Source organism: Grampus griseus (genome assembly GCF_964374135.1).
Source record: "Grampus griseus genome assembly, chromosome: 4".
In the NCBI taxonomy this organism is placed as follows: Eukaryota; Metazoa; Chordata; class Mammalia; order Artiodactyla; family Delphinidae; genus Grampus; species Grampus griseus.
In genome coordinates, this window is record NC_138997.1 from 16,235,436 (window position 1) to 16,262,936 (window position 27,501).

Sequence of the window (27,501 nt, forward strand, 5' to 3'; positions counted from 1 at the left end):
TTTGGGCTGGAGTAGCTCTGGATAGCCAGCTCCACAGGGCTTCTGGCACACATACTTCCAGGGCTGAGAGATGGTGTGGGAAGCAGTAACCGGGGCTGGGATGCAGCCTTGAGTTGTGCGGGGCTGTTGTACACAGCACTGCTGCCTGAGCTGAGAGCTGGAGAAAATGTGTGGTGAATGCTATGACTCGCAGACACTTGACACTGGAGAAAATTATGCAGGCTGAGCAGGAAGGAGAGCACCTTCCTCTTCAGTGCTATCCATTGTCATCTACAGACAAAGCTTGTATCATGCCATCTGACAAAGGAAAAATATGTAAAGGGCCCAGATTCTTTTTTTTTTTTTTTTTTTTTTTTGCGGTACGCGGGCCTCTCACTGTTGTGGCCTCTCCCGTCGCGGAGCACAGGCTCCGGACGCGCAGGCTCAGCGGCCATGGCTCACGGGCCCAGCTGCTCCGCGGCATGTGGGATCGTCCCGGACCGGGGCACGAACCTGTGTCCCCTGCATCGGCAGGCGGACTCTCAACCATTGTGCCACCAGGGAAGCCCCCAGATTCATTTTTACAGATCAGGCAATAAGGGTGAATTTGGAGCTGAGAGACAAATAGGTTGGTAACTGACTTAAATGTCTCTTCATCCTATTGCTTGAATTTTATTCCTTTTAAATTCATGGTACATCATAGGTTTAAGTACAGATATTATCATGCTTTCTGTTTTATATATTTAATTTTTATCTAAATTCTCTTGTTTTACCTTGACCCTCACATTTCTTTTTGCTTTCTGTAGCAGTATCCTGGGAAAATATTCCTTTGTGGGCTCATCAGTTACAGTCCAGACATTATCATTTTTATTAGATTTTTAAAATTCTTAATATGTTCCTTAATATATGCCTATGTTAAATTTATCTGTCACATTTATGACTACTTGTTTATATATCCTTTTTCTCTGGTTGGCATTTTATTACCCAGAAAAGTTGGTGTTGCCTAAAAGTTTATAAATTTCAGTGTATATTATCTTTCTTGTATTTATTCGGTTACGAAGTGAGACTATTTGCTTTGTACCAATCTTAATGAAGTACTTCTTTATATATTTCTCTAGCTAAAGAAAGTTCCATTTACGTAGGTCTTTTATGTCAATCTTTAATCTAGTTCTCTATTACAAAGCATTATAAAGCAGGGTCTTTGCTTCTTTGTCCATCTTTATAATTGATTAGTCACAGTTCTAAGAATACTCTAGTGAAGAATTTGCTCGGGACTGTTTGGAAGTATAAGTAGATAGCCCCCAAACACTTCTGTTTATCTACCTTATGTAGCTTTTTAAAATTCCCATATATTTAGGCAGGATTTCCTCTTATTGAAATTATATTATCTGTCTCTTGTCTGGTCTTCCTCACCTTCCCCTGTCAGGCATATCCTAGAGTCCAGGGCAGAGCTTGGAGGCAGGATATCTTTTACTCTTGAATCTAAATGCCAGGAGCTGAAGCATTATAGGCAGACACTTTAGTATCCAGGAGGAGTAAAAGGTCACAGCTAAGATATTAAATCCAAGATCAATGTACTATTCTGAGGGACTAAATAGAATATGAAAGCCTGAAGATAAATGGGGCCTGAGAAACTGGGAAATGCAGGATAATGAAGTGAACTGATAAAACATTGTTCCGAAGAATCTGGTGGTAGAATGCTGATACTGTGAGGACTCAGTTGATCTGCAGGCACGTACCAGGTATAGGGAGCTGGAACAGGGTAAATATGTTTCAAGTAGCTGTTTTTATGTTTAGAGAGTTTCTCTTTTGTTACAGACTCAATTAGCTTACCTGTACAGAAGTCAAGTTGGAAAGTATATAGTTTCCACTTCCCAGCATTTTCTGGAACTCTTGTGTATAGAGATCATTCCGACAGTTCTTCTGCACGGAAGCTGTTTGTAATATGACAAATTACACGGTTTCACCGACATTGTTCTAGTATAATTCTTGGGTGTCTTTAAAATTCTTTGACAAATGCCATTGTGCTTTGTAGATTTATCTACATTGATTTTCTAAGTTGGCTTACAATATCCTGGGTGTTGACAACTATTTGGTATGGTTGTATTTTAAATCTTTCTGTTAGGGGATTGTTGAGGAGAAGAAATCGCCCTGGTATTTTTCTTGGTCAGTTCTGGGTCAAAGAATTAATTAAGCTTGAATCTCAGCATAAATCATTCTCTTAAAAAAAGCTGATATATTAACTTATTAGCAGTTTGTGTCATACTATCTGCTAAAGCTATATTTGACAGCTATAAAACAGATCATTCTTGAACTCTAAGTGAAAAGGTCTTTTGGCATTGTGTGAAATAAAATTTTACAAACTGTATCTTATCCAAATGCTCTTATCCATTATGGTTTAATATTGTAGTTGTGAAGATCATCAGTCATACTCCTGACCCTCTAATCAAACATGACATCTTACTAAGACTGTAGTGTTATTGGTTCAAACTAAAATAGACTTTAACTCCATTTAAGAATGCATGAAAAGTGATTGCTCAAAAAGTTTTTATCCAATTTCTGAAATAATTAGAGAAGAAAAAATGAAGCGTAGTCATTGTTTTTAGAGTAGCATCTTTTAGTGTAACATAAAAATATTTCTTAATCATGGCAATTTATGCCGTAATCTGTAATAAGAAATGCAGGTACAAATAACTCAGTAAAGTAGGTTTTCAGGTTTTATTAAGTTTCTACTATAGGAGAGCAATGTGAGTATCCTAGAAGAATCTCCTGTTGTACAAGAATGTCCCATCAAATAGTAGAAATAGTAGAAATAAACTAAAAGAGTTCTATGAACCTAGGACTATAAAACTAGCAAAATGAAAAATACAGAAGAAATAGAACTGTACAATAGTATATAAAAATGATTTCTTAGTTAAAGAGATTTGTGAACTTGATTATGAAGTTAAATTTTGGAATTCATCTACTTATATAGTTCAAACCGTTGACATATAGAAGAGATTGATTAAATTCATCTAAGGCCTTATATTTTTATGAACTCTTAAGTTAGTAATCTTGTCTCAAGTGAGGGAGGAAGTAATGTGAGATGTGCAGTTATAATCGTCTTGTGGAGTGAAAGAAGCATATCCAGTAGATAGATGTGTGGATAACTGGCAAATGGGCACAAAGTTATGATGTCTTTGCAACCTGGAGAAGTGTATTGGGAGAGAACCCACATGTATGAAGAGGTATGACTACATGTTAAAGTAATGAATGAATTAAGGTAGAAATTAGGAGTTTAATATTTATGAAATTTGTTTTGGAGTTCTTTCATTAAGTAAAACAGTTTCTATGTCTTCGTTTCTTTCTAAATATTACAGATATTTCTAATTCTCCACGTATTGCCTGAATTGCTGTTGAAAATAAATATTGCACACATGCATTTTGAACTGTTACAGTTTTGCTCTGGTATCTCTTTTCCAAGTCAAGTTTAGTGTTCACCAAACATTTAGTATTTAGGTAGATTCCTCTTAGAATGCTTCTGTGGAACTTAATCTTGGAAACGAATTTAAAGAAAATGGCCTATTTACATTAGCTTTATATTCACTTTAAGTTTCAAATTCTTTATTCTGTGACTAAACAATAATTATGAAGATAATAGTAAATGATTAAATTTTAAACCTTTTCCTAAGTTCTCAGGTGTTCCCCCCGCCCCCTACTGCCCCAGTTGATATTTTGACCCCAGAAATCTATAGTAGCAGCAGCAGTGACTGAGTCATGAACTTTTCTACTTCACCTTTTTTTGCTTGCCAAGAAATAAGTCCCTGTTTTGTTAGGTGTGTATGTGTGTTTATATGAGTATATCTACCCACCTTCAGAGAGCCATGGAGGATGCAGCGGTATTAAGGGCAGAAGAGAAGGTTTTCTATGTTGAATTTTAACCTAAAATGATTAACTTGGCCATGAATTAATTGAGTTCAGAACTATTTCCTCGTTTGATCCTGTCTTTCTTGGGAATGGGTATAAACATTAGAAAAGAAGGGATAACACGATCTGTTTTTTACTAATCATAATTTTATATACAGAAAACTCAGGAAACTAAAAAGTCCCACTTTTTAATAACCTCATAAGAGAATTTGGCTGGTTATGAAATAATTATACAAAGTAACTCTTTTCTACTCTAGGCATAAACACCTACACATGATAATGGGAAAAATTATTCAGTTCTCACTAATGACAGAATTTTTAAATATGTTGAAACAAATTTAATAATAAATTACAGGATCTATATAAAAATAGAACATTTTACTGAGAGACCCAAAACAAGATCAGAATAAAATGAAATACATACATTTAGTGGAAGGGAAGACTTCATAGTGTGAGAATGCAAATTATCCCACAATTAAAATATAAATTTAATATAATTCCAGTTATAATCTCAGGAGGGTTTTTATTCATCCATTAATTCATTTGCTGTGGAATGATTAGATGAAATGATGTTAAACCTCTTATGGAAGAAGAAAATCTGAGTAGTCAAGACAGCTGAAAAAGAACATAGTGGCAGGACTAGCCTTACCAGGTATCAGAATATTAGATACAGCCAGTGTAATTACTTAGATATAGTGTTGGTATAAGAATAGACAAAAGGTCACTGGAAAGAAAAGAAACTTTAGAAAATACATTTCTGTATAAAGAGACAAAGGTGGTAGTTTAATTCTATGAGAAAAGGATGGAGTATTAAAACTACTCCTGACACAAGAAAATAAAAGTACACCCTAATCTTAGGCCACATGTAAAAATGAATTCCTGTGAATCGAATACTTAAATAAAAACTAAAAGTATCATAATAGTGTAAGAAAATTGAGGCATTTGCTGGGAGCTCAAGAGACTTTCTTAACCACAGGTGGAAATCCAGATGCTATAAAAGAAAATTAGGAAAAAATACATAAACAATTTTAGTGGATTAGTAATAGATTTAGAGAAAAAAGTTAAATGGATGACAGACAAAAGGTTAATGTCTATACTGTACAATAACAACAAGACTGACAAACCTATTTGAACACTAGGCAAAGGATGTGAATAAACGCTTTACAGGAAAGCAAATCCAGTGGCCAACAAACATGAAAAGATGCTGATATTTATAGTGGTTAAAGAAATGCAAATTAAAATAACAATTACATATCAACTCTAAACCCATCAGACCATCAAGAAATAGATATCAATATTTATTGATAGCCAGGTTATTGGAAAGAGAATACTTTCAACACATCTGGAAGAAAAGTGAAATCTTTCATCCTTTTCGGGCAGCTGTTGGCAGCATCTATTAAAATTACAATATCAGCAATTCCATCCTGGGAGCCTATCCCATAAAACTAAAAGTACTTTGTACATGTATAATGATGCTTATTGCACTAGGGGTACCAATGACCAAAATGAAACACTTTTAGCAAAAGAAAGTGAAAACGTATGTGTACAGGAATGATTGAATAAATTGTGGTGTATCTGTACTATGAACTATGGTAGTTATTTAAAAACATGAGTTAGAACTATACAGATTGACTTGGAGTAATTTATAAGAGTTATTGAGTGAGAAAATCAAGATGCAAAAAAGTGTGTATAATATAATCCCATTTTAGTTAACAGTTTCCCAAACTTACTGTATATTTTTATACATGATTATGTGAGGATGTAAAAAAAACATGAACGCTTAAAAAACTTAGGTTATTGACATGTAAATGGAGAGGTTGATATGGAGACAGGGAAGACCAGGCAAAAAAGAAGATGTTATCACATTTATGCATTTTAATTAAGCTTTGTGTGCGTGTGTAAAATGTTAAATAACATTGAAAAAGCAAATTAAAAATAGACACAACTGGGACTTCCCTGCTGGCGCAGTGGTTAAGAATCTGCCTGCCAATGCAGGGGACACGGGTTCGAGCCCTGGTCCGGGAAGATCCCACATGCCATGGAGCAACTAAGCCCGTGCGCCACAACTACCGAGCCTGCGCTCTAGAGCCCGTGAGCCACAACTACTGAGCCCGTGTGCCTAGAGCCCATGCTCCGCAACAAGAGAAGCCACCACAGTGAGAAGTCCGCGCACCACAACTAAGAGTAGCCCCCGCTCGCCGCAAGTAGAGAAAGCCCGCCCACAGCAATGAAGACCCAACACAGCCAAAAATAAATAAAATAAATTTATTAAAAAAAAAAAAAAAAGAGCTTCCCTGGTGGCGCAGTGGTTGGGAGTCCGCCTGCCGATGCAGGGGACACGGGTTCGTGCCCCAGTCCGGGAGGATCCCACATGCCGCAGAGCGGCTGGGTCCGTGAGCCATGGCCGCTGAGCCTGCGCGTCCGGAGCCTGTGCTCCGCAACGGGAGAGGCCACAACAGTGAGAGGCCCGCGTACCGCAAAAAAAAAAAAGTAGACATAGCTGGTGAGTGCCATTAAATTCTGTTCAGCAGTTGTTCACTGAATGCTTACTGTGTTCAAGACAGCATGGTGGGTGTAATGAGCAGTACAACTATGACAGTTATTAATAATTATTATATCAACAATCATCAACAGTGCTTGATTGCTTAGTGCATGCTATATAGCCTGTTCTAAGAGCATTATGTATAACCTCATTTGATCCTCACAACAACCTGATGAGGTACTTATTATTGTTATCCACATTTTATATATGAGAAGACAGAGAAAATAAGCTTGTGTAGTTTATGCAGTTTAAGTGGTGGAACCAAGATTTGAACCCAGATGGACTGACTCCAGAGGCTATTAATCATTAAAATATGGTGCCTTTTTTGTCCATGAGTTGCTTATTATGGTGAAACAGTGGCAATATAGAAAACAGTGAAATCCGTGCCATCATTGAGGTTAGGAACAAGATATGGGAGCCTAGAAAAGAAAGGAGTTGGTCTGACTGCAAGAATACAGAAGATTTCACATCAGAATCGAATATTAGTTGACTTTGCAGAGTAAGTAGTTATTCTATAGATAGAGAATGCACAGAAAGGCATTTTAGACAGGAAGAATTTAATAAGCACAGTTGTAAAAATGGGCATATGCCTGGAAAAAAGCCAGTAATCTAGTGGGACTGACACATATGTTGTGTGAGAAAGTAATGAGATGAGGGCATAATATTAGTTGAGGCACTTGGTTTTGACGTAAGGTATTCTGGACTTTAGGCAATTATTCATCACTGAATACTTTTGAAAGAACAGTGATATGCTCTGGAAAGAACATGTTTCTGAGGTTTCTAGCCTGGGTGAATAGAAATTGGTAAGTTGGACCCAGGTTCCGTAAGACTCAAACAATCTTCGTTTACTCTTTTTAGTGTTAATAAGAAAATTGGAGAATGTAAGATTTATTTGTAAAGGGGGAGGGATAATAATCAGAGGGGACTTATATCCTGTGTTGGTCTTTGAGTTCTCAACTAGCAGAAATGGATTAAAAGAAAGAATGAAACAAATATATTTTTAAAATTTGTTTTTTCCTCACATGTAGCATAATTTAATGGAAGACGCAATAGACTATGTTTTTAAATAAATCTATTTTATTTATTTATTTATTTTTGGCTGCTTTGGGTCTTCGTTGCTGCACGCGGGCTTTCTTTAGCTGTGGCGAGCAGGGGCTACTCTTTTTTTTTTTGCGATATGCGGGCCTCTCACCGTTGTGGCCTCTCCCGTTGCAGAGCACAGGCTCTGGACCCGCAGGCTCAGCAGCCATGGGTCACGGGCCCAGCCGCTCCACAGCATGTGGGATCTTCCTGGACCGGGGCACGAACCTGTGTCCCCTGCATCGGCAGGCGGACTCTCAACCACTGCGCCACCAGGGAAGCCCGGGGGTTACTCTTTGTTGCCGTGCGCGGGCTTCTCACTGCGGTGCCTTCTCTTGTTGCAGAGCACGGGCTCTAGGCGCATGGCTTCAGTAGTTGTGGCACGTGGGCTCAGTAGTTGTGGCTCGCGGGCTCTAGAGTGCAGGCTAAGTAGTTGTGGCTCACGGGCTTAGGTGCTCCGTGTCATGTGGGATCTTCCCGGACCAGAGCTTGAGCTCGTGTCCCCTGCATTGGCAGGTGGATTCTTAACCACTGCGCCACCTGGGAAGTCTGCAATAGACTAATTTTTAAAAGTGTTCTGGGTTTTAGGCCTGGCTCGGGACTAAACTCTGTAAAGATATATTAAGCAAAAAAGTAAGATAGAAACTGAGTTACAATATACGGAAGCTGAAAATACTATAATTTTTAAATACAGTACTTTCCATCGTCATACTAGTAAAAAACAATCATTTCTTTCTTTAGCAGGCAAACTTTTAAAATAGTTTCATTTTGTCAAATACTAAACCCTTTTGATAAGTGAAATATAATATTCAGGAGAGACTGTTATTATTTCCAGCTCTCTAAGCCAGGTGCCCCAAACTGACTTAATGCCATTCATTTGGAGATGAATTTGAAATTCTTCCAGTCATGCATTGACTACATTCTAGGTGCTTGAAAAGCATGTTAGTATAAAAATAATTTTTATTTTCATTTGGTGTGTGTAATAATGATGATAGTAAAGCTTTGCTACTATATATGTACATGAAGGTTAATTCTCTTCAATTGCAAGAAATAATCTCTTTTTTAAGAGTGTTGCTATTACTAAGACGCTGTATATTTAGAAAATATTGAGTGACATTTGAAGGGCGATAAATTTGTCTCCTAATGGGTATTATCAACAGTGATATAGTTGTCCAGAGAGATAAACACCTCTCTATCTGTCAGTCGGTCAGTCTGTCCATCCATCCGTCCACTTACTATATAGTAAGACGATAGAATGAACGTTTGAAAATATACACTATATTTTTAGATCCAGGAACCTTGAAACTAAAGGTACTATTTCTAGATAATATCTTTGAAGAAGATAAACTCTTAAAATTATGCTACCATGAATAGCATAAAGAACTTCAGATTTATATGTGGAATCTAAAAAATGATACAAAGGAACTTATTTACAAAACAGAAATAGACTCACAGACGTAGAAAAACTTACGGTTACTAAGGGGAAAAAGGGGAGAGGGATAAATTAGGGATTTGAGATTAACAGATATATACTACTATATATAAAATAAACAATTAGACCTACTTATAGCACAGGGAACTATATTCAGTATCTTGTAATAACCTATAATGGGAAAGAATCTGAAAAACAATATATATATGTATCTATATATATCTGAATCACTTTACTATACACCTGAAACATTGTAAATCAACTAAAATTAAAAAAAAATTCAAGTTTCGGCTAATGAGATTCAGAAGGAAAAAAAATGAATGAAAATAAGACTAAAAACTGAATTATTCTGGGACCTAAAATAATTTCCTTTTTGATCTACTTTGTGACTGAATGTCGATATCCTTACATATAAAATAATGCTATCAGCATTCAGGTATCTAATTAGGTAATACTGTTTGGAAAATACAAATTTGTTAAAAATGAATGGTATGTCTTCCCTACCATTAACCATTCTGACCATCAACCCCACCCCTTAGGCTAACTATAAAGCAAAAGTTGCACAATGCGTTTGACTTTATATTATTATATTAGAAATAAACAGTGGTTGTTTTTCTCTTTTAAAAAAAGGAAAGAATTTCAGGACTTACTAGCCTAATAAGATACTGTCTCATTTTGAGACTGGCTCTTTGGGACAGTATATTCTTTGATGATGGTGATTATCTTAGGCACTTCTATAGTCAAGTTATTTAAATATAAAAATAACCCCACTTTTCTCGTCAGTTTTTCTTAGATTGATATTAAGAAAAGAGAGGAACTGATAGCTGTAAAATTTGAAACTCTTCCATTGCAGTACACACTTAAAGACCAGCACATTGAGTTTCTGGCTAATAGAATAGAGAAATTGGAGCATAAAGAGCCTCTGGTGCCTAATGGTATACAGGATTGGAAGAGAAAAGTCTGGACAAGGTTGTTTCAAAGTTCCACCAGGAAAGTATAGCTGTCTTCATATCTTTATGTCTTAATATCTTTAACAAGGGCTTCTAAGAGGAGACACTTGGAATGAGAGCTAGCTTGCTGATCAGGGTTATCAGAAGTTGCAGTCATATTTTATCCAAATGTAACAAGGCCTAAAAAGTGGCAGTTCTTTACATTGATAGGTAGATAGCTGGATAGATAAAGGAAGTTATCTGTCCAGCTGGATAAAGGAAGGAAGGATAGAAGGAGAGGCAGCATAACATTCTATGTATTTATTTTATTTTTTAAATTAATATTTTTTATTGAAGTATAGTTGACTTATAATACTGTGTTAGTTTCAGGTGTACAACAGAGTGATTAAGCTATACATATATATATCTATGTTCTCTTTATTCCTTCCCATTATATTTTATTACAAGATATTGAATATAGTTTCCTGTGCTGTACAATAAATCCTTATTGTTTATCTATTTTATATGTGGTAGTGTGCATCTGTTAATTAATTCCATACTTCCAATGTATCCCTCTCCCCCGCTTGCCCTTTGATAACCATGTTTGTTTTCTCTGTCTGTGAGTTTGTTACTGTTTTATAAATAAGTTCATTTGTACTATTTTTTTAGATTCCACATATAAGTGATATCGTATAATATTTGTCTTTCTCTGACTTTACTTAGTATGATAATCTCTAGGTTCATCCATGTTGCTGCAAATGGCATTAGTTAATTCTTTTTTATGGCTGAGTAATATTAAATTGTATATATATATGCCTCATCTTCTTTATCAATTCATCTGTTGATGAATATTGAGGTTGCTTCCATGTCTTGGCTATTGTAAATAGTGCTGCTATGAACATTGAGGTGCATGTGTCTTTTTTTTAATTAATTTTTATTGGAGTATAGTTGATTTACAATGTTGTTGTGTTAGTTTCTGCTGTATGGCAAAGTGAATCAGTTATACATATAAATATATATCCACTCTTTTTTAGATTCCATTCCCATGTAGGTCATTACCACATGATCCAGCAATCCCACTCCTGGGCATATATCTGGAAAAGATGAAAGCTCTAATTCAAAAAGATACATGCACTGGATCATGTGGTAACTCTTAGTTTTCTAAGGAACCTCCATACTGTTCTCCATGGTGCCTGCACCAATGTACGTTCCCACCAACAGTGTAGGAGGGTTTCCTTTTCTCCACACCCTCTCCAGCATTTATTATTTGTGGACTTTTTTTTTTCACATCTTCATTTTAATTAGCTCTTTAAAATGCTAGGGTTTTTTGGCCACGTGGGACTTATGTACATTTTCAATTACATAGGACTCAGTATTTTAAATCATTAAATTCTCATTACACATTCTGCAGTTCATAAGCTACCCTATCTATATGTACTATCATGTGTTTAAGTATTAACTTGCCTACGATCATTTAAGTAGTAAAAGAGTGAAAATGAGACCTGTGACAGCAATTCTGCATACTTGCTGAGTGACCTTGGAATATAAATCCCTGTAGGTCCCTATAAAAGGAGAAAGTTGATTCAGAAGATCACAGATCTCTTCTATTCCTAATAGTCAGTGAATACCCTATTCTTTTTTTTAAATGGAAATATAGTTGATTTACAATGTTGTGTTCATGTCTGCTGTACAGCAGAGTGATTCAGCTATACATATATATACATTCTCTTTTATATTCTTTTCTGTTATGGTTTATCACAGGATATTGAATATAGTTCCCTGTGCTATACAGTAGGACCTTGTTGATTATTTGTAGGCTTTTTGATGATGGCCATTCTGACCAGTGTGAGGTGATACCTCATTGTATTTTGACTTGCATTTCTCTAATAATTAGCATCGTTAAGCATCTTTTCATGTGCCTGTTGGCTATCTGTATGTCTTCTTTGGAGAAATGTCTATTTAGGTCTTCTGCCCAGTTTTTGATTGGGTTGTTTGGTTTTTTTGTTGATGATCAGCATACCATTCTAATTCTCTGGTGAACATGTATATATTATCCAGAGAGAGAAGAGGACTCTGGGCAAAACCACGGTCATACTAACATTAAAGGGACAGATAGAGAAGACCAAGAACAAATGTTTAGAGACACTGGTGTTTTGAAGTAAGATGTCAAATAATAGAATTGAGAAAAGTCCATTGTGTTTGTCGAGATATCATTTAAGACTTTTGCCAGACTAATTTTGATAAGAGTTTTAGACAATTTGGTTAGATTGTGGTTTTAAGAGTGATTAAGTGGTTAAGAAGTAGGAGACAGAGAATTAAGGACCGAAGTCAAATTTGCTTTAACTCCTTCTTTTTAATTAATTAATTATAATTTATTTATTTTATTTTTGGCTGTGTTGGGTCTTTGTTGCTGCGCACGGGCTTTCTCTAGTTGCGGTGAGCAGGGGCTACTCTTCGTCGTGGTGCGCGGGCTGCTCATTGCAGTGGCTTCTCTTGTTGCGGAGCACAGGCTCTAGGCACACGGGCTTCAGTAGCTGTGGCATGCTGGCTCAGTAATTGTGGCTCCTGGGCTCTAGAGGTACAGGCTCAGTAGTTGTGGCGCCACAGGCTTAGTTGCTCCGCGGCATGTGGGATCTTCTTGGACCAGGGATCGAACCTGTGTCCCCTGCATTACCAGGCGGGTTCTCAACCACTGCACCACCAGGGAAGTCCCTGCTTTAACTCTTTGAAGATGTCATAATTTCTTTCACAAGACAAGCTAGACCATATGCTGTAATATAAGGAAGAGATTATTATTTTAAGGCAAAAATTTTTATTTTAGTTAATACTTCTTAGTACTAGAACTTCCCATGAAAATTATCATTCTCTACTTACTTCCCCTACCCTCCCCACCAGCCAGAAGCTGAGAAATTTTCTATTAGAATAATTACAGTGTCTTAAATCATAAGTAAATATAAAGTACGGAAATCTGGATTTACACACAAAAAAAATTTGGATGGTAAGGATTCACTACTGAGATGTACTGTCATGCTTTGAAGGGGTCCAAAAATAATACCCCCGTTCCCTACTCAAGTTCAGAATCACTGGCGATATAAGCAGATGAGTTCTCTGTTGGAATTCAGAATAACTGCTTTAAAATTGGTAAAGTCTAGAATGAAGGACAGAGCCTATTTGTATAGTCACAAAGGAATGGCTAATACTTCAGGGCTGAATTAAATGTATTTACTAATAACCTTGTCACTGGTGCCGCTGGACAGCCAAAGATGGAGAGGAACAGAGAATTCTTGCCCCTTCTACTAAAAACTCAGGAGCCCAGAAGGGGCTGAGCCATGCATATCCAGTTCTTCTCTCTCAACTTGTTAATCAGATAAATCATTCCTCTCCTGGAGAATGGAGGTGGCAGTTGCCAAGTGAAGAGCCAGAAGAAGTGTCGCTGTAGTAAAAATTCCCTGTAAGGAAGCTTGAGACCAGTGGGAAAGGGGTTACTGCCCCAGTCATTTTATTTTCCAGTATGCTCTTTTAAAGAGGTATAATTCACACAGACTAAAATACACAGATTTTAAATGTACAGTTTGATGAGCTTTGACAAATGTACATACTTATGTAATCACTATTCCAATCAAGATATCAACATTCTGACACTGTAAACAGATTCACAGCAAGAGTTTTTTAAGTACTAACCTGTTCGTTCATTTTAAATGCTTAAAAAATACATTAAATTTGTAATAATTCTGTTGACAGCTTTGGTTGTTTCTGGATGAAGAGTTTAATGAACTTTTTCTAAAAAGATCCCACATCATTAGTAGGCATATAATTATTTCTATGGAGAGACTGAATGATTTTTTTACTGAGTAGAAGTCTTTTAAAAATGGAATGGTCTATGTATTTTTTTAGTTATATATTTTATATTCTTAAGTACTTAAATTGTCTTCACTGATACCTTCCTATATTAAAATATAAGATCCTGTATTTCTATTTCTGATAATATGGAGTGCATAGTGTAGGTGCATAGCAGGTAACATTTACCTTCCCTTCCCTATTGGTATACTTTGGCTCATAAGTGTGTGATATAAAGGATGGTAACTAGAGAGCTTTCTGCAAGTAAGGAATTCATTCCCTTATTCACTTAGTTAATTTAATAAATATTTGCTGGCTACCTTTTTGTGCCAAGTAATAGGTATAGTGCAATGACTATAGTTAACAATGTGCCCCATACAATATAGATGGGGAGTATATATTACCAATTAAACAAAAGAATATATAACTGCACACTGTGAATAGTGCTGTGAAGGATGGATGCAGTGATAGAGAATAACCCTGGAGGGTTGGGGAAGAGAAGACTTAGAAGAACGATGGTCTCTGGGGTTGTGACAGTTAGGCTGAAACTTGATAAGAAAGGGATGTCAAACAAGGAGCACTGGGGATGGAATGAAGGAAAGGAAACAAGTAAAACAGATCCAGATGCCAATATAGGTAGTACTAAGTACGTCTTAACTACTTTTATTACTTGTTGACTCATAGTTTTGATGTATTATTATCATTTGACTAACATTATGTCTTTTTTCCTCAGTGTTGTGGTAATTACTTTTTATTACTTTTAGTAGTATGAACTTAGATATGATATATTATTCATACTTTATTTCAGAAAAATCAACCTATATCCATGTAATAAGATAGAACAAGTATATCTGAGATGTGATGCCCTACAACTTCTTTTTAGTTAATAGAAGACATATATATGAATATAGTTTTCTTTTCCTTTAGGGAAATAAAATCAATTTCTCAAAACTATTTAAGCCCTCTTAGGAAAATAAATATTAACATTCGTTGTGAATGATAACCTGGGGTTTTTTTATAAAGTAGGTTTAGGATTACTAGGTTAATCACAGTTGTATGAGACATCACTAGAGCATGTTAGTATTATTTAATGTAAATTTTTGTCTACTTTTTCCTGGGTTGACCTGGAAAATAAATTACCACTCATTTTATAATAGGGAATTCCACTTTATTTTTAGAATTGTCATGAGCTGGCAATGTACAAAAGTCTATTAAAATTTACACCTTACTTTGAAGTAAGAAAATGCCTGAAATTCTAATACTAGAGCAGCAATCCCAGGAGTCCTTGGTGTGCTGTTAGGGTGCCCATGAGGTCAAAACTATTTGTGTGGTATCATCAAAAGACATTTTTTGTCTTTTTTCACTGTATTGACATTTGCACTGACAGTGGTGCAAAAGCATCTGTGGGTAAAAAATTGCTAGTGCTTCAGTATGTGTGAATCAGGCTACTAGTAGCACCAAACTACAATAACTAGTAATTATTGTATTCTTTACCATCGTATACTTGAGGTTAAAAAAAAAATACCAGTTTTACTTAAGAATGTCCGTGATGAAGCAGGAAAAACAATGTTTTTAAAACTCTTAACTTTTTAATACACATTTTAAAAATATACTATTTGATAAAATGGGAAGTACACAGAAAACACCTGCATTGCATCGTAACGTCTGATGGTTGTTTTTAAGAAAAGCAGTTGTGCAATCTTTTGAGTTGTGAGCTGACTGAGATACTTTTTTTCATGGAATAACTTTTTTTTTTAATTTGAAAGAACAGAGAGACGAACTGGCTTTTCATATTTGGCAGATATTTTCTCACGAATGAGGTTAATTTGTCATTTAAGGAAAACAACTCACAGTATCTGTTGCTGGTGATAAAATTAGAGGTTTTAAGAGAAAATTAGAATTTTGGAAAACTTGTATCACCTTAGGCTGGACAGCTTCCCAGTACTTAGTCTTTAAAAAAGATTAGTGAAGATATTAACAAATGTGATATTTTGAAATAGTACAATGAAATGTGTCAGTGTTTGGAAGATATGCATAACTCCATGACCTAATTTTTTAAATGACCAATGCATGGATGACAAACATGTTGCATGCATGAAAGATTCAAAATGCAAAAGAGCAGTGGATTTTCATGTAACAGTTGGCAGAGCTCAGTGATATTGTTTCAGATTTCACATGGTAACTAGCCTTTAAAACACTACCACTAATCAAATTTTGGTGTAGTATCAAAGACTATCCACTGTTATCTGAAAAGGCTGTTAAAATACTCCCTTGTTTTCCAACTATGTATATGTGTGAGGCTGAATTTTTTTCATCTACTTAACCAAAACAACAAATTATAAAGATTGAGTACAGAAGCAGATATGAGAATCCAGTTTTCTTCTATTAAGGCAGACATTACAGAGATTTGTGAAAATGTAGAAAAATGCCACTCTTCTCAGTAAGTTGGTTTTGAAATATAATTATTTTTCATTAAAAATATAATTATGTTAACAGATAATAGTTTTATATTTGTTAGGTTTAAATGAATTACTAAAATAAGTATTTAAAAGTCTCATTTTTAATTTTTAGTATGTTAAATATCAATATAAATAATTGAAAACAGAGCTCTTTTGTACATGATACTATACATAGAAAATCCTAAACACATCATCAGAAAACTACTAGAGCTCATCAATGAATTCGGTAAAGTTGAAGGATACGAAATTAACGTACAGAAATTTGTTTGCATTTCTGTACACTAACAATCAGAGAAATTATGGAAACAATCCCAGTTACCATCGCATCAAAAAGAATAAAATACCTAGGAATAAACCTACCTAAGGTGGTAAAAAAAACCTGTACTTGGAAAACTATGAGACGCTGATGAAAGAAATTGAGGATTACACAAACAGATGGAAGATATACTGTGTTCTTGGATTGAAAGAATTATTATTGTTAAAATGACCATACTACTCAAGGCAGTCTGCTGATTCAATTCAATCCCTGTCAAAATACCAGTGACATTTTTCACAGAACTAGACCAAATAATTTAAAAATTTGGATGGAAACACAGAAGACCCTGAATAGCCAAAACTATCTTGAGAAAGAAGAACAGAGCTGAAGGAATCACGCTCCCTGACTTCAGACTTTATTACAAAGCTACAGTCATCAAAACAGTATGGTACTGGCACAAAAGCAGACACATAGACTAATGGAACAGAATAAAAAGCCCAGAAATAAACCCCCACACTTATGGTCAGTTAATCTACAGCAAAGGAGGCAAGACCATGCAATGGAGAAAATACAGTCTCTTCAATAAGTGGTGCTGGGAAAACTGGACAGCTACATGGAAAAGAATGAAATTAGAACATTCTCTAGCACCATATAAAACACTAGACTCAAAATGGATTAGAGACCTAAATGTAAGACCAGAAATTATAAATTTCCTAGAGGAAAACATAGGCAGAACGCTCTTTGACATAAATCGCAGCATTAATTTTTTGGATCCATCTCCTAAAGTAAAGAAAATAAAAGTAAAATAAACAAATGGGACCTAATTAAACTTAAAAGCTTTTACGCAGAAAAGGAAACCATCAGCAAAATTAAAACACACCCTACTAAATAGGAAAAAATATTTGCAAATTATATGACCAATAAGGGACTAATATCCGTAATATATAAACAGCTTATACAACTCAACATCAAAAAACAAACAACTTGATTAAAAAATAGGCAGAAGACCTGAACAGACATTTTTCCAAAGAGGACATGCAGATGGCCAACAGACACATGAAAAGATGCTCAACATCACTAATCATTAGGGAAATGCAAATTAGAACCACAGTGAGATATTATCTCACAAGTGACAGAATGGCTGTCATCAAAAAGAACACAAATAACAAATGTTGGTGAGGATGTGGAGAAAAGGGCACCCTTGTATACTTTTGGTGGGAATGTAAGTTGTTGCTACACTGTGGAAAACAGTATGGAGGTTTCTCAAAAAAATAAAACTAGAACTACCACTCGGTATATATATCAAAACACTAATTTGAAAAGATACATGCACCCCAATGTTCATAGCAGCATTATTTGCAGTAGCTAAGATATGGAAGCAACCTAAGTGTCCATCAACAGATGAATGGATAAAGAAGATGTTGGGGGGAGGTGTCTGTGCGTATATATACACACACACAATGGAATACTACTCAGCTATAAAATAAGAATGAAATTCTGCCATTTGCAACAATGTGGACTGACCTAAAGAGTACTGTGCTAAGTGAAATGAGTCAGAGAAAGACAAATACTGTATGATATCATTTATATATGAAATCTAAAAAATACAACAAACTATTAAATATAGCAAAAAAGAAACAGACTCACAGATATAGAGAACAAACTAGTGGTTATCAGTGGGGAGAGGGAAGTGGGGAGGGGAAGTAAAGGGGTAGGGGATTAAGAAGTACAAACTATTATGTATAAAATAAGCTACAAGGATACATTGTACAACACAGAGAATATAGTCAATATTTTATAACTATAAATGGAGCATAACCTTTAAACATTGTGAATCACTATATTGTACACCTATAATTTATATAACATTATACATCAGCTAAACTTGAATAAAAAATTTTAAAAGACCTCTTTGGGGTCCTAAATAATTTTTAATAGTGTAAAAAGATTTTTAACAGTCTATGGTCTAGAGGAATCCATGTATAATTTAGGAGGAGAGCATTGCTTTAAAATCCAAAATGTACATGTTTTGGCTTAAAGCAGTACTTTGAAGCGTTTTTTAAATGGCATTGTTAAAACAGGTTTTATAGTCATCAGACTATTATTTTAAGTCATATCATTTTGAAACTTTTCTAAACCTTCATTTTCATTTTATGTATTTAAAATACAACAGAGGAAGCCAAAAATGTAATAAAGTATTATTTGCAAAGCTATGTAATTTTTTGTAGACCTTTTTTTTTTTTCAGTTAACCATGGCTTGTTCCTGAACAAGCTAAATAAGGTACAAGAATGCTGAAAAGATGTTCTGTGACTATCTATGGAATATTCTTGGTATCTTACAGATACAGAATGAATATTTTATAGGAGTTAAATGGATAAAATTTTATTTAAAAAATATGTAATCGTATAGTCCATTGCCATTTTGGAATGTATGTGGAAATTAATTCACCATATGGGAGCCTTATGCCTGTTAGTGGTACTGTTTATCATGTAACATGATGGTTAGGGAGGTTTCTGATTGCTCTTTTTTCTCTAAGCAGATAATCTCAGTGATACCTTGAAGAAGCTGAAGATAACAGCTGTTGACAGAACTGATGATAGTTTAGAAGGATGCTTGGATTGTCTACTTCAAGCCTTGGCTCAAAATAGTAAGTTTTAAGGAACCTCCATACTGTGAGGATATGGGGAGGGGGAAGGGTAAGCTGTGACAAAGTGAGAGAGTGGCATGGACATATATACACTACCAAACGTAAAATAGATAGCTAGTGGGAAGCAGCTGCATAGCACAGGGAGATCAGCTCGGTGCTTTGTGACCACCTAGAGGGGTGGGATAGGGAGGGTTGGAGGGAGGGAGACACAAGAGGGAAGAGATATGGGAACATATGTATATGTATAACTGATTCACTTTGTTATAAAGCAGAAACTAACACACCATTGTAAAGCAATTATACTCCAATAAAGATGTAAAAAAAAATAGTAAGTTTTATTATGTTTACTCAAATGCCAAACAAAAAATCAAATCAACAGTCATTCAGAAATTGGTATATAGTTTAGCACATAACTTACATTCACATAACTTGAATTCTTTTGAATCCTGTCCCTGAATACTGAGATTGTTTTACATGTTCACCCTCCTACTTACCTTGCCACCCCCAGGATACTGAAAGCCAAGTTGATAGGCAGAAGAAAGGTGGAATTGATTGGTGGTGATGACATTAATACTAGTCCCAGAGAGAGGCAGTTCTTAACAGATAAGCGCCAAAGTTGTTTTTCTTCTTAACACCTAACTACGCTTTAAAAAAAGACTGTGTTTACATGTGGGGACGAGAAACAGAGAGGAAAAGAAAGAAAGGAAGGAAGGAAGAAAAAGAAAGAAAGAAAGAGAGAGAGAGAGAAAGAAAGAAAGAGAGAGGGAGCTTAAAACACTTGAAATTTTTTTTCTGAGATCTTTTTAATCATTTTACTTTAAAATAATGTGTATGCTTAGGTTTAATTGGAAAGAGCCATCAGTAGTCATCCAGAAATCCTGTAAAACTGAGGTAACACTTGATCTTTGGTGGCGTGGTAAATAAGAGATAAAAATTATACAACTCTTCATTGACTAATACATTGTATTGTTACATTTGATCCATCATATTTCTATTCACTAATTTCTGTATTATCACAATGAATAGACAGATACAGAATAATTTTCATTTGTTTCCTTAATTCTCCTTGGCTGTGCTGTGGTTTATGCTGTGCTTGTTTTTAATTATGCCATTATTTTATCCTGGGACTAATTATGTAGCTGACAAATAATTCAGGAGGAAGAATAGACTGTATTGTTAGAGTTCAGTTTCAAGCACTCTGATATGTATGCATTTTTTTTCTTTCTTCTTTTTTAGTAAACTGTGATTAGGAAATTTAAAATAATTGATTGCAATACTCTTTATCAAAAAGCACATTTAAGGTAGCTTTTAAAATTCTGTTTTAGTAATATTTTGCTTTTGAGATTATAATTATGTCAAGCTATTTAATCTTAGAGATATCAGAGAAGGGATTTAAAATAAGGAGTTCAGTAAAAAACATCTGGATAAGGGTCACAGTGGTAAAGAAAAATAAGAGAGAATGTGTAAGGCTGTACTCTCCATTATAGTAGATACAGGTGGCTATTTAAATTTTAACAATTAAATTTAATTAAAAATTAAGTTCTTGAGTCTAACTTTCAATAGCCATGTTTGATTGGTGACTACCTTATTGGGGATCACAGGTATAAACTATTTCCATCATCACAGAATATTCTTTTGGATAGAACCACATAATGACCTGAGTTTTACACATGCCTGTATAGGCAGATTTACGTAATCTTGTAATCAGTCTGTATAAATTGAGTATCTCAAGTTCATTTTTTTTCAAGCGTTGTTTTATTATAACTTACTTTGTTTTAAATGGCCCAGTTTTTTCTCTGTGTTAAAAACAAGTAGTATTTTCTAAATGGACCATTTGTTCAGGACCTGAAGGACACGGAGGTGATATCCTTGGTTATACATGGAGGCTTGCTCAGCCCTCTCCTGGAAAGACTGGTACACAGATAGATGAAATTGTTGAAGAGAAATGAAAAAAGGAAGCAACATTTTATAGCTTTTTAAAGAACAGATTCAGGAAATATTGACAAGTGTATATAGTTGCTGAACTAAATTTCAGACCCATTGCAGAGTTATTCGTTGGACCCATTTATTGAAAATGGTCTTGAAATTATATATCATAAAATGTTAAGGCCAAATAGTTACAAAGTGGTAATGAAAACAACAGACTCTACCAATTTAATTATTGACTCCTTAGGAAGGGAACAAAAGGAATATGGCTTCTTAAGAATCTGTAATAAAATTCATAATTGTCCTCACATCTGAGACTATTGACACAAAAGAATTTGATGTAGGAAGAGGTGGTTCATGCAGATGTTCCGTCTTTGACTTACAAATGATATCTATCATTGATTAAGCATCCACAAATAATATCTATCATTGAGCATCCACTGTGTACTCAGCACTAGACTTCAGACTTCTATCTGTTGTCTAATCTAATCTTTCCTATAGACCCATGAGGAGGTATTATATACATCACCATTTAAAAGATAAGGAAACAGTCCCTGTAAGGGTGCTTGCCTTGCTCTGGCAGAGTACAGAGTTTGAATTTGAACTCTTAGTTTCCAAAATAAAAAACTACATTCTGAGTAAAGTGCAGCTTTTTTCCTGCGTTTATAGAATGTGAAAGTGTTTTCAGAAACTAGATTTTAATATTGTCTTAAATTTTTGCTTTTTCTTTAAAATAGTTTCAAATTACTATTACAGAGGAAGAAAATTTATAAACCATTTTCCCCTTTGAGCTATATATTTATTTTATAGATATTAATTGGTATGGTTTATAAAATTAACATCCAGCTTTTAAGCAAGAAAAAATTTTTTTAAATACCAGGGAAATGTTTATTTTATAAAGTTCTTACTTCCCTGAATAAAATGTTTGATCCGTCACTACTTCTATGCTCTTAACGGTAAAATTATAAAGCATATAACTTAGAATCTATACTGGCTTTTTTTACACAGAGAAGTTCTAATTTCATAATTCTTCCTAGTGTCAGGTGTTTTATCTAAAAAATATCAGTGTTTGCACTAGAATTGCACCTGATCAAGAAAGAATGATTTCTCCATTCTTTACAAGATAGTAATGTGTGTAATGGAAATCTAATCTTAAAGTTCTGTTTTACAGTTTACTAACCTACCATTGGAAAGGACATTTCTGAGAGGAAAGAAATTATGCTTTTAAGTTTTTACACTGTGGAAATTTAGTATTTTTGAATTGTATATTACAGATTATCATAATCTGAATTAGAATTTTTGCTTTGATGTATGACTTCAGAGTGTTTTCTTAAATTTGGGGGGGCATTAAATCTAGTATTTGTAAGGATCTTAAAAGACAAAAGTTGAAAATTTGAATACGTACTAGACTTTATGGAAAACATTTTGTTTGAGCAAGCATTTTGTGTAAATCTCTGATCTAAATTAATATAGAAGCATTCATTCACTCATATAAATACTTCAGATCTCAGCTTTAAAATGTTTTTAGTAAATATATGAAGGCTACCAGCCAAGAAATCAGCCCGTTTATTCTGGTCTCTTTTGATTCAGAGAATAGTTAGAAGAGTCTCAGTAAATGCTTGTTGAATTGTAGTGTCGGTTATTCTATTTCATGCTTATTTGAAAATGTAAAACAGCCCACATTTTTATCCGTAAACATTAAGGCAGGAATTGTCCTTAGAGAGTATGACATCTGAACCACCTTATAAGACAAACTACTAGCATGAATTAAAGGCCCCCAAATAAGCAAAATTTACAGTCTGTTCATAATAAAAATTCTATTCTGTTGTAAGAGCATGGGGACCATGTTCTTTTTGGCTGGGGGAACCACAATACAGTGCCAGCATGATCACCAGCACCACTTTCAATTTTTTCCCTAACGGATTAGGCTGTTTTCCTCTTTCTCATTGCCTCACATACCTTTGTATTTTAACTTTAACCAATTGCCCGATGGCAATTCCTATTTCATACAAGTGTCACGTAATTGTTTATTATCTATAGAAAACCCTATGAAAGAACATCAGTTTACTTGTTTTTAAAGAAGAAAGTATTTAGTATCTAGTTCCATATTCCTAACTTGGTAATACTCATCTACCTCTTGAATTCTTAGGTTATTTCTTAACGCTTGTTCTTTATTTTATTCAGTGTGTTGATTTTTGGCTCCCTACTAGGCTATAATCCTAAACATATCAAATTATGTACAGAAGCTACTAACGTAGATTATAAATCTTCTCTAACAGTAAGAATTGTCTGTTGTTTGCTTTTAGTCTGCTTTATGCCTTTAATATTTCTGAACAGACTTACTGTCATGTATCAAAATTATTTCCCAAGTAAGGGACTTTGAAATTTATTATCAACTCTTTTTCAATAACCTTGTTAAATCTTGATTTACTGAGCATGAAAGATCGCTGCTGCTTTAGTAGAAATGAAAATTTATTTCACTTAATTCTTTCACAGTAATATCTAGATTTCAGTTTTTTACCCTACGTTATCCAATGTATCACAGAGTGATACATTTGCAGCTTTCTTTGCAAGCTAAACTCATTATGGTGTTCATCTCCTTTATATAGTTTTGTATTATGTGGCTCTTTTAGTTATTGTGTCCATCATTAATGAGGGCTTATGACTGGTGCTAATCATAAATTACCAAAGGTTCAGTTTTTACTAAATAAAGGTAGTATTTTAAGAGTAGAGGAGACTAGGCTAAACTAGAAAACGTGGTCAACTAAAAAGACACTGACAATTCTTGATGAATTAAGACCCCTGGATTGCCATAGAGTAGTGGTGGCCACCTAAGTTTGAATTTTTCTACGCAGTCTAAAAAGCCATACAAATCAACAAAAAATCAGATAAAATCAAATATCTATAACCTATGCCCTGGAGACACACTAAGAACTTCAGATTATTAGGAGAGAGAAATTAATATCCAAATCTAGCCTACTCAGCTTCAGAGCCCATTTTTAGAGAGAGTTCATGAAGACTGCAGAGACCACATGGAAAGGACGAGAGGGGTTGAATCAGGAGCCTAGGGGTGATAGTTTACAGTTAAAATTGCCTTTAGAAAGAAAAAGTCTTAACTTGGTGGGAAAATTCTAAGATCTGGCCTTAGATTCAATTGGAGCATTGGCTATTGGGAATCAAAAGGAGGAGACTTAAAAGTACACAGGACCCTAGGCAACAGATCAGGAGAGTGCCACTTTGGGGGATGAAATTGTTCTCCCTTGTAGACGTGGTGTTGAAGGAAAAGAAGGATGCAAGATGGAGAAAGTAAGTGTTCTGTAGAAATAAGAAAATCATACTGTTAGAAGACACACTAATAACCCCCTTTGGTTTAAGTTCAGAAGAGGGAGCTTTTGAACTAAAAAACCTGAGAATTCATCCTTACCCTTACTGCATACAACTTTTACTGCTAGTTAAAGAAAAGAAAAACTATACACTGAATAGGAAATTGCAGGCTATATACATACATAGGTGCTACAAGGAACAAATCAGAAAATAAGAATCAAAACATTTTAGTTATTGAATTGTTTTCTCCTAAACCACCCACAAAGTGGTTATCAGTAACAGAACACCATGACCTATATTAAACATCCTTAAGCCTTTGCAATTATGAAAAGGAAAAAGAATACCTGGGTAAGAAATTCAGAAACTTGGAACCAAAGTGGATAATTACTAGGAAGATGTAAAGTAAGAGTTGACTAGAAGATAATGAAGAAAAGAATCATTTTAAAAAGTAAGACTAAATTACAAGGTACCAAGGAAGAATAGAGGTGACTGAAAATTTAATAAGGAGCATTGAGGAAAGTGGGCAAAATGAAGACAGAATAAAGGATCAAAGAGAAAATGATTAATATAGAAGATAGGCAAAAAGATCCAACATATGTGCAACTGGAATCCTCAAGGAGAAAAACAAAACAGTGGAACAGAGCTAATATTTAAAAGTATGAACTTTTCTGAAGTATAAAAAGACCAGAATCTGTATGTTGAAAGGGCCTAGCATGTACTTGTGAAAATTGACCTCGAAGAAGTCTAGCAAAACTTTTAGACTTTAAAGGTAAAAATAAATACAAAGGAGAAATCCTCCAGGCTTCCATGCTAAAAGATCAATTTATTTAAAAAGAAAAGAAAATTAGATTGGCATCAGACTCTTCAACAACAATATGCAAAACAATTCAATATTAGAGCAGTATTTTCAGAAAACTAAAGGAATAAGAATTTTATATTGAGCCAAGGTGCTCAGTAAGTATCAAGGCTATAGCAAAATTCTGTTAAACATGGAAAAACGCAGGGAATACTATGCTCATTAGCCTTCCAGAGGAATCTTCTAAACTTGTGCTGTCCAATACAGTATCCATTCTCTGCATGGCTATTGAGCATTTGAAATGAGGCTAGTCTGAATTTAGGTATGCCATGAGTGTAAAATACATACTGTACTATAAAGACTTAGAACTTCCTCAAAAGTAAAATATCTCATGAAACGTTTTAAAATTATTGATTATATATTGAATCTCATTTTTAAAATTTTATAAAATATTTATAAATATTTCTATTGGAGTTTTATAGGCTATCATTTCTTGAATTATGGGTGGTTTAAGAATTGGACCAGCCAGTATGATGTGATGGAAATGAAGCTGAGAAACAAAATCATCATCATTGTCATCAATAAAATGTAGTTGGGTTATTCAGTGGAGGAGCAGACATTTTTAAAAGAGGCCATTTAAAATAATGAACCTTAAGTTCATTATCCTAGGGTTAGATTCTAAGGAAGTAGTAGCATATAGGTCCAAGATATATGTTAGTCAGAAGCAGAAAGAAGAGACAGTATATATTCAAATATATTTATATCTAGGAATTCGTAGAAGAGGGGTCACAGAAAGGCTTGAATCTGATTGAAATAATGAGAAAGACCATCTTGAAATCTTTCACAGGTCACAAGATTAGTAACAGAAGATAATAACATGGTTACTGGGTTCTGTTTGCCTTCTAATATGCTTTTAAGCATAAGGGGCAAAGAAAGCTCTCATTGTGTACAATCTCCAGAAGGAGATAAGCCTCCATTGGTATTTGTATTTTGTGATTGAAGCATGGACAGAGAATCTGGATTTTCTTACACTAGCTAATTGATAAATGATACCATTTTTGCTTCTTAAGTTTGCTAAATTTGAAAAACTTCTTATGTTCCTGACAGTAAAATATGTAAGAGAAATGTGATTTGAAATGATACTATATGCCAAATATATACTGAAAAAGATCTACCATCCTCAGTAAAACACTAATACTGACTTACTGTCACTAAGTTGTTGAGGGAGAAGCTGATGGGTTTGTGCTGCTGTGTCTTCCTAACATTTGTTTCTGACAGGGGCCCATTTAACTGTGTAACTGCAGCTACCTGTAGGTCTTCTGTGGCCATATGCTTGATAGATGTTAACTGGCTTCTCAAATTAAACACTAACCCAACATGTCCTGAACGTGTCAAAAAATATGAGGCATGCAGATTGGACTTTTAACTAGTATAATGAATTGGAAATGAATTAATAAGAATTATATATTCTCTCATGGAGCTGATTTTCAGATAGCTGGGGGCTTTGAATGACACTCCGGGAGGCATGCCATCAACCACCACACAACCAGGGTTAATTGTGATTTTCCTGTAGGGAACTTTCACAGGGAAGTCCATACCAGTGGCTTCACCAGATTTTCAACTAAAGAGGTCATTAACTTGTTCTCTTAGCTGTCTAGCTTTTTCAACTTTTGACAGTCTTTCATTATCATAGTCTGGAATTGTCACCTGAATGATGTTAAGATCTTCAACATCCGAGGCAGTAGTATTAACATTGGGCGATGAATTTATTTTTCTTGGAGGGCTCTTAGAGGAGGAGGTGCTCTCCTTAATTGCTGTCTCAAACATTTCAGGCTTTTTAATGATGAACTTAATTTTGGCTTTGTTTCTGAGTATCTTCTCCAGCCTTGGAATGCCAAAAGTAGATGGTCATCAGAATGGCACACCCTCGGGTAAGCCTTCCACGTGCTGAGTTCATTAAATTCACAGTCATTAGACCATTTCCAGGACTTGTGATTAATAACCAGTTGGTTGATCAGAGTGAGTCAGAAGGCCCGTAATCCAGGAATCAGCTGAGCCAAGCCAGTTGGAGGTTCCTGCAACAGAAGAAATACAGGAGACTGATAGACGCTCTCAAATCAAGCAAGAACCAGACCCTACGTGATAGACCTCTTCCCTCCTAGGCTTAAAGTATCAGTGGGTGAGAAGAGCTTTTTGGACTGTTACTGCCCCAAGCTGTGTAATATACTTGTATAACAGAAATACCTTCTATACAAACCTTTTTTTCTACTTTTAAATAGAAATGTCTACTTTTTCAGCAGCTCTGTGAATTGAATTAAAGAGCAGAGTGACTGTAAAAAAAAAAAGGATTATATATTCTCAACAGAAAAATGTAGTTTGATGTTTAA

General features: G+C 34.9%; 1 protein-coding gene across 1 annotated transcript in view; it reads left to right on the forward strand.

Moving 5' to 3' along the window:
• RAP1GDS1 (Rap1 GTPase-GDP dissociation stimulator 1) overlaps nt 1-27,501 on the forward strand; it is a 154,339-nt gene that overhangs the window by 16,669 nt on the left and 110,169 nt on the right. The window contains exon 2 of the mRNA XM_082653768.1: nt 18,961-19,068. Coding sequence (XP_082509894.1) covers nt 18,961-19,068 — 108 coding nt within the window. The remainder of the gene's footprint in view (nt 1-18,960; nt 19,069-27,501) is intronic.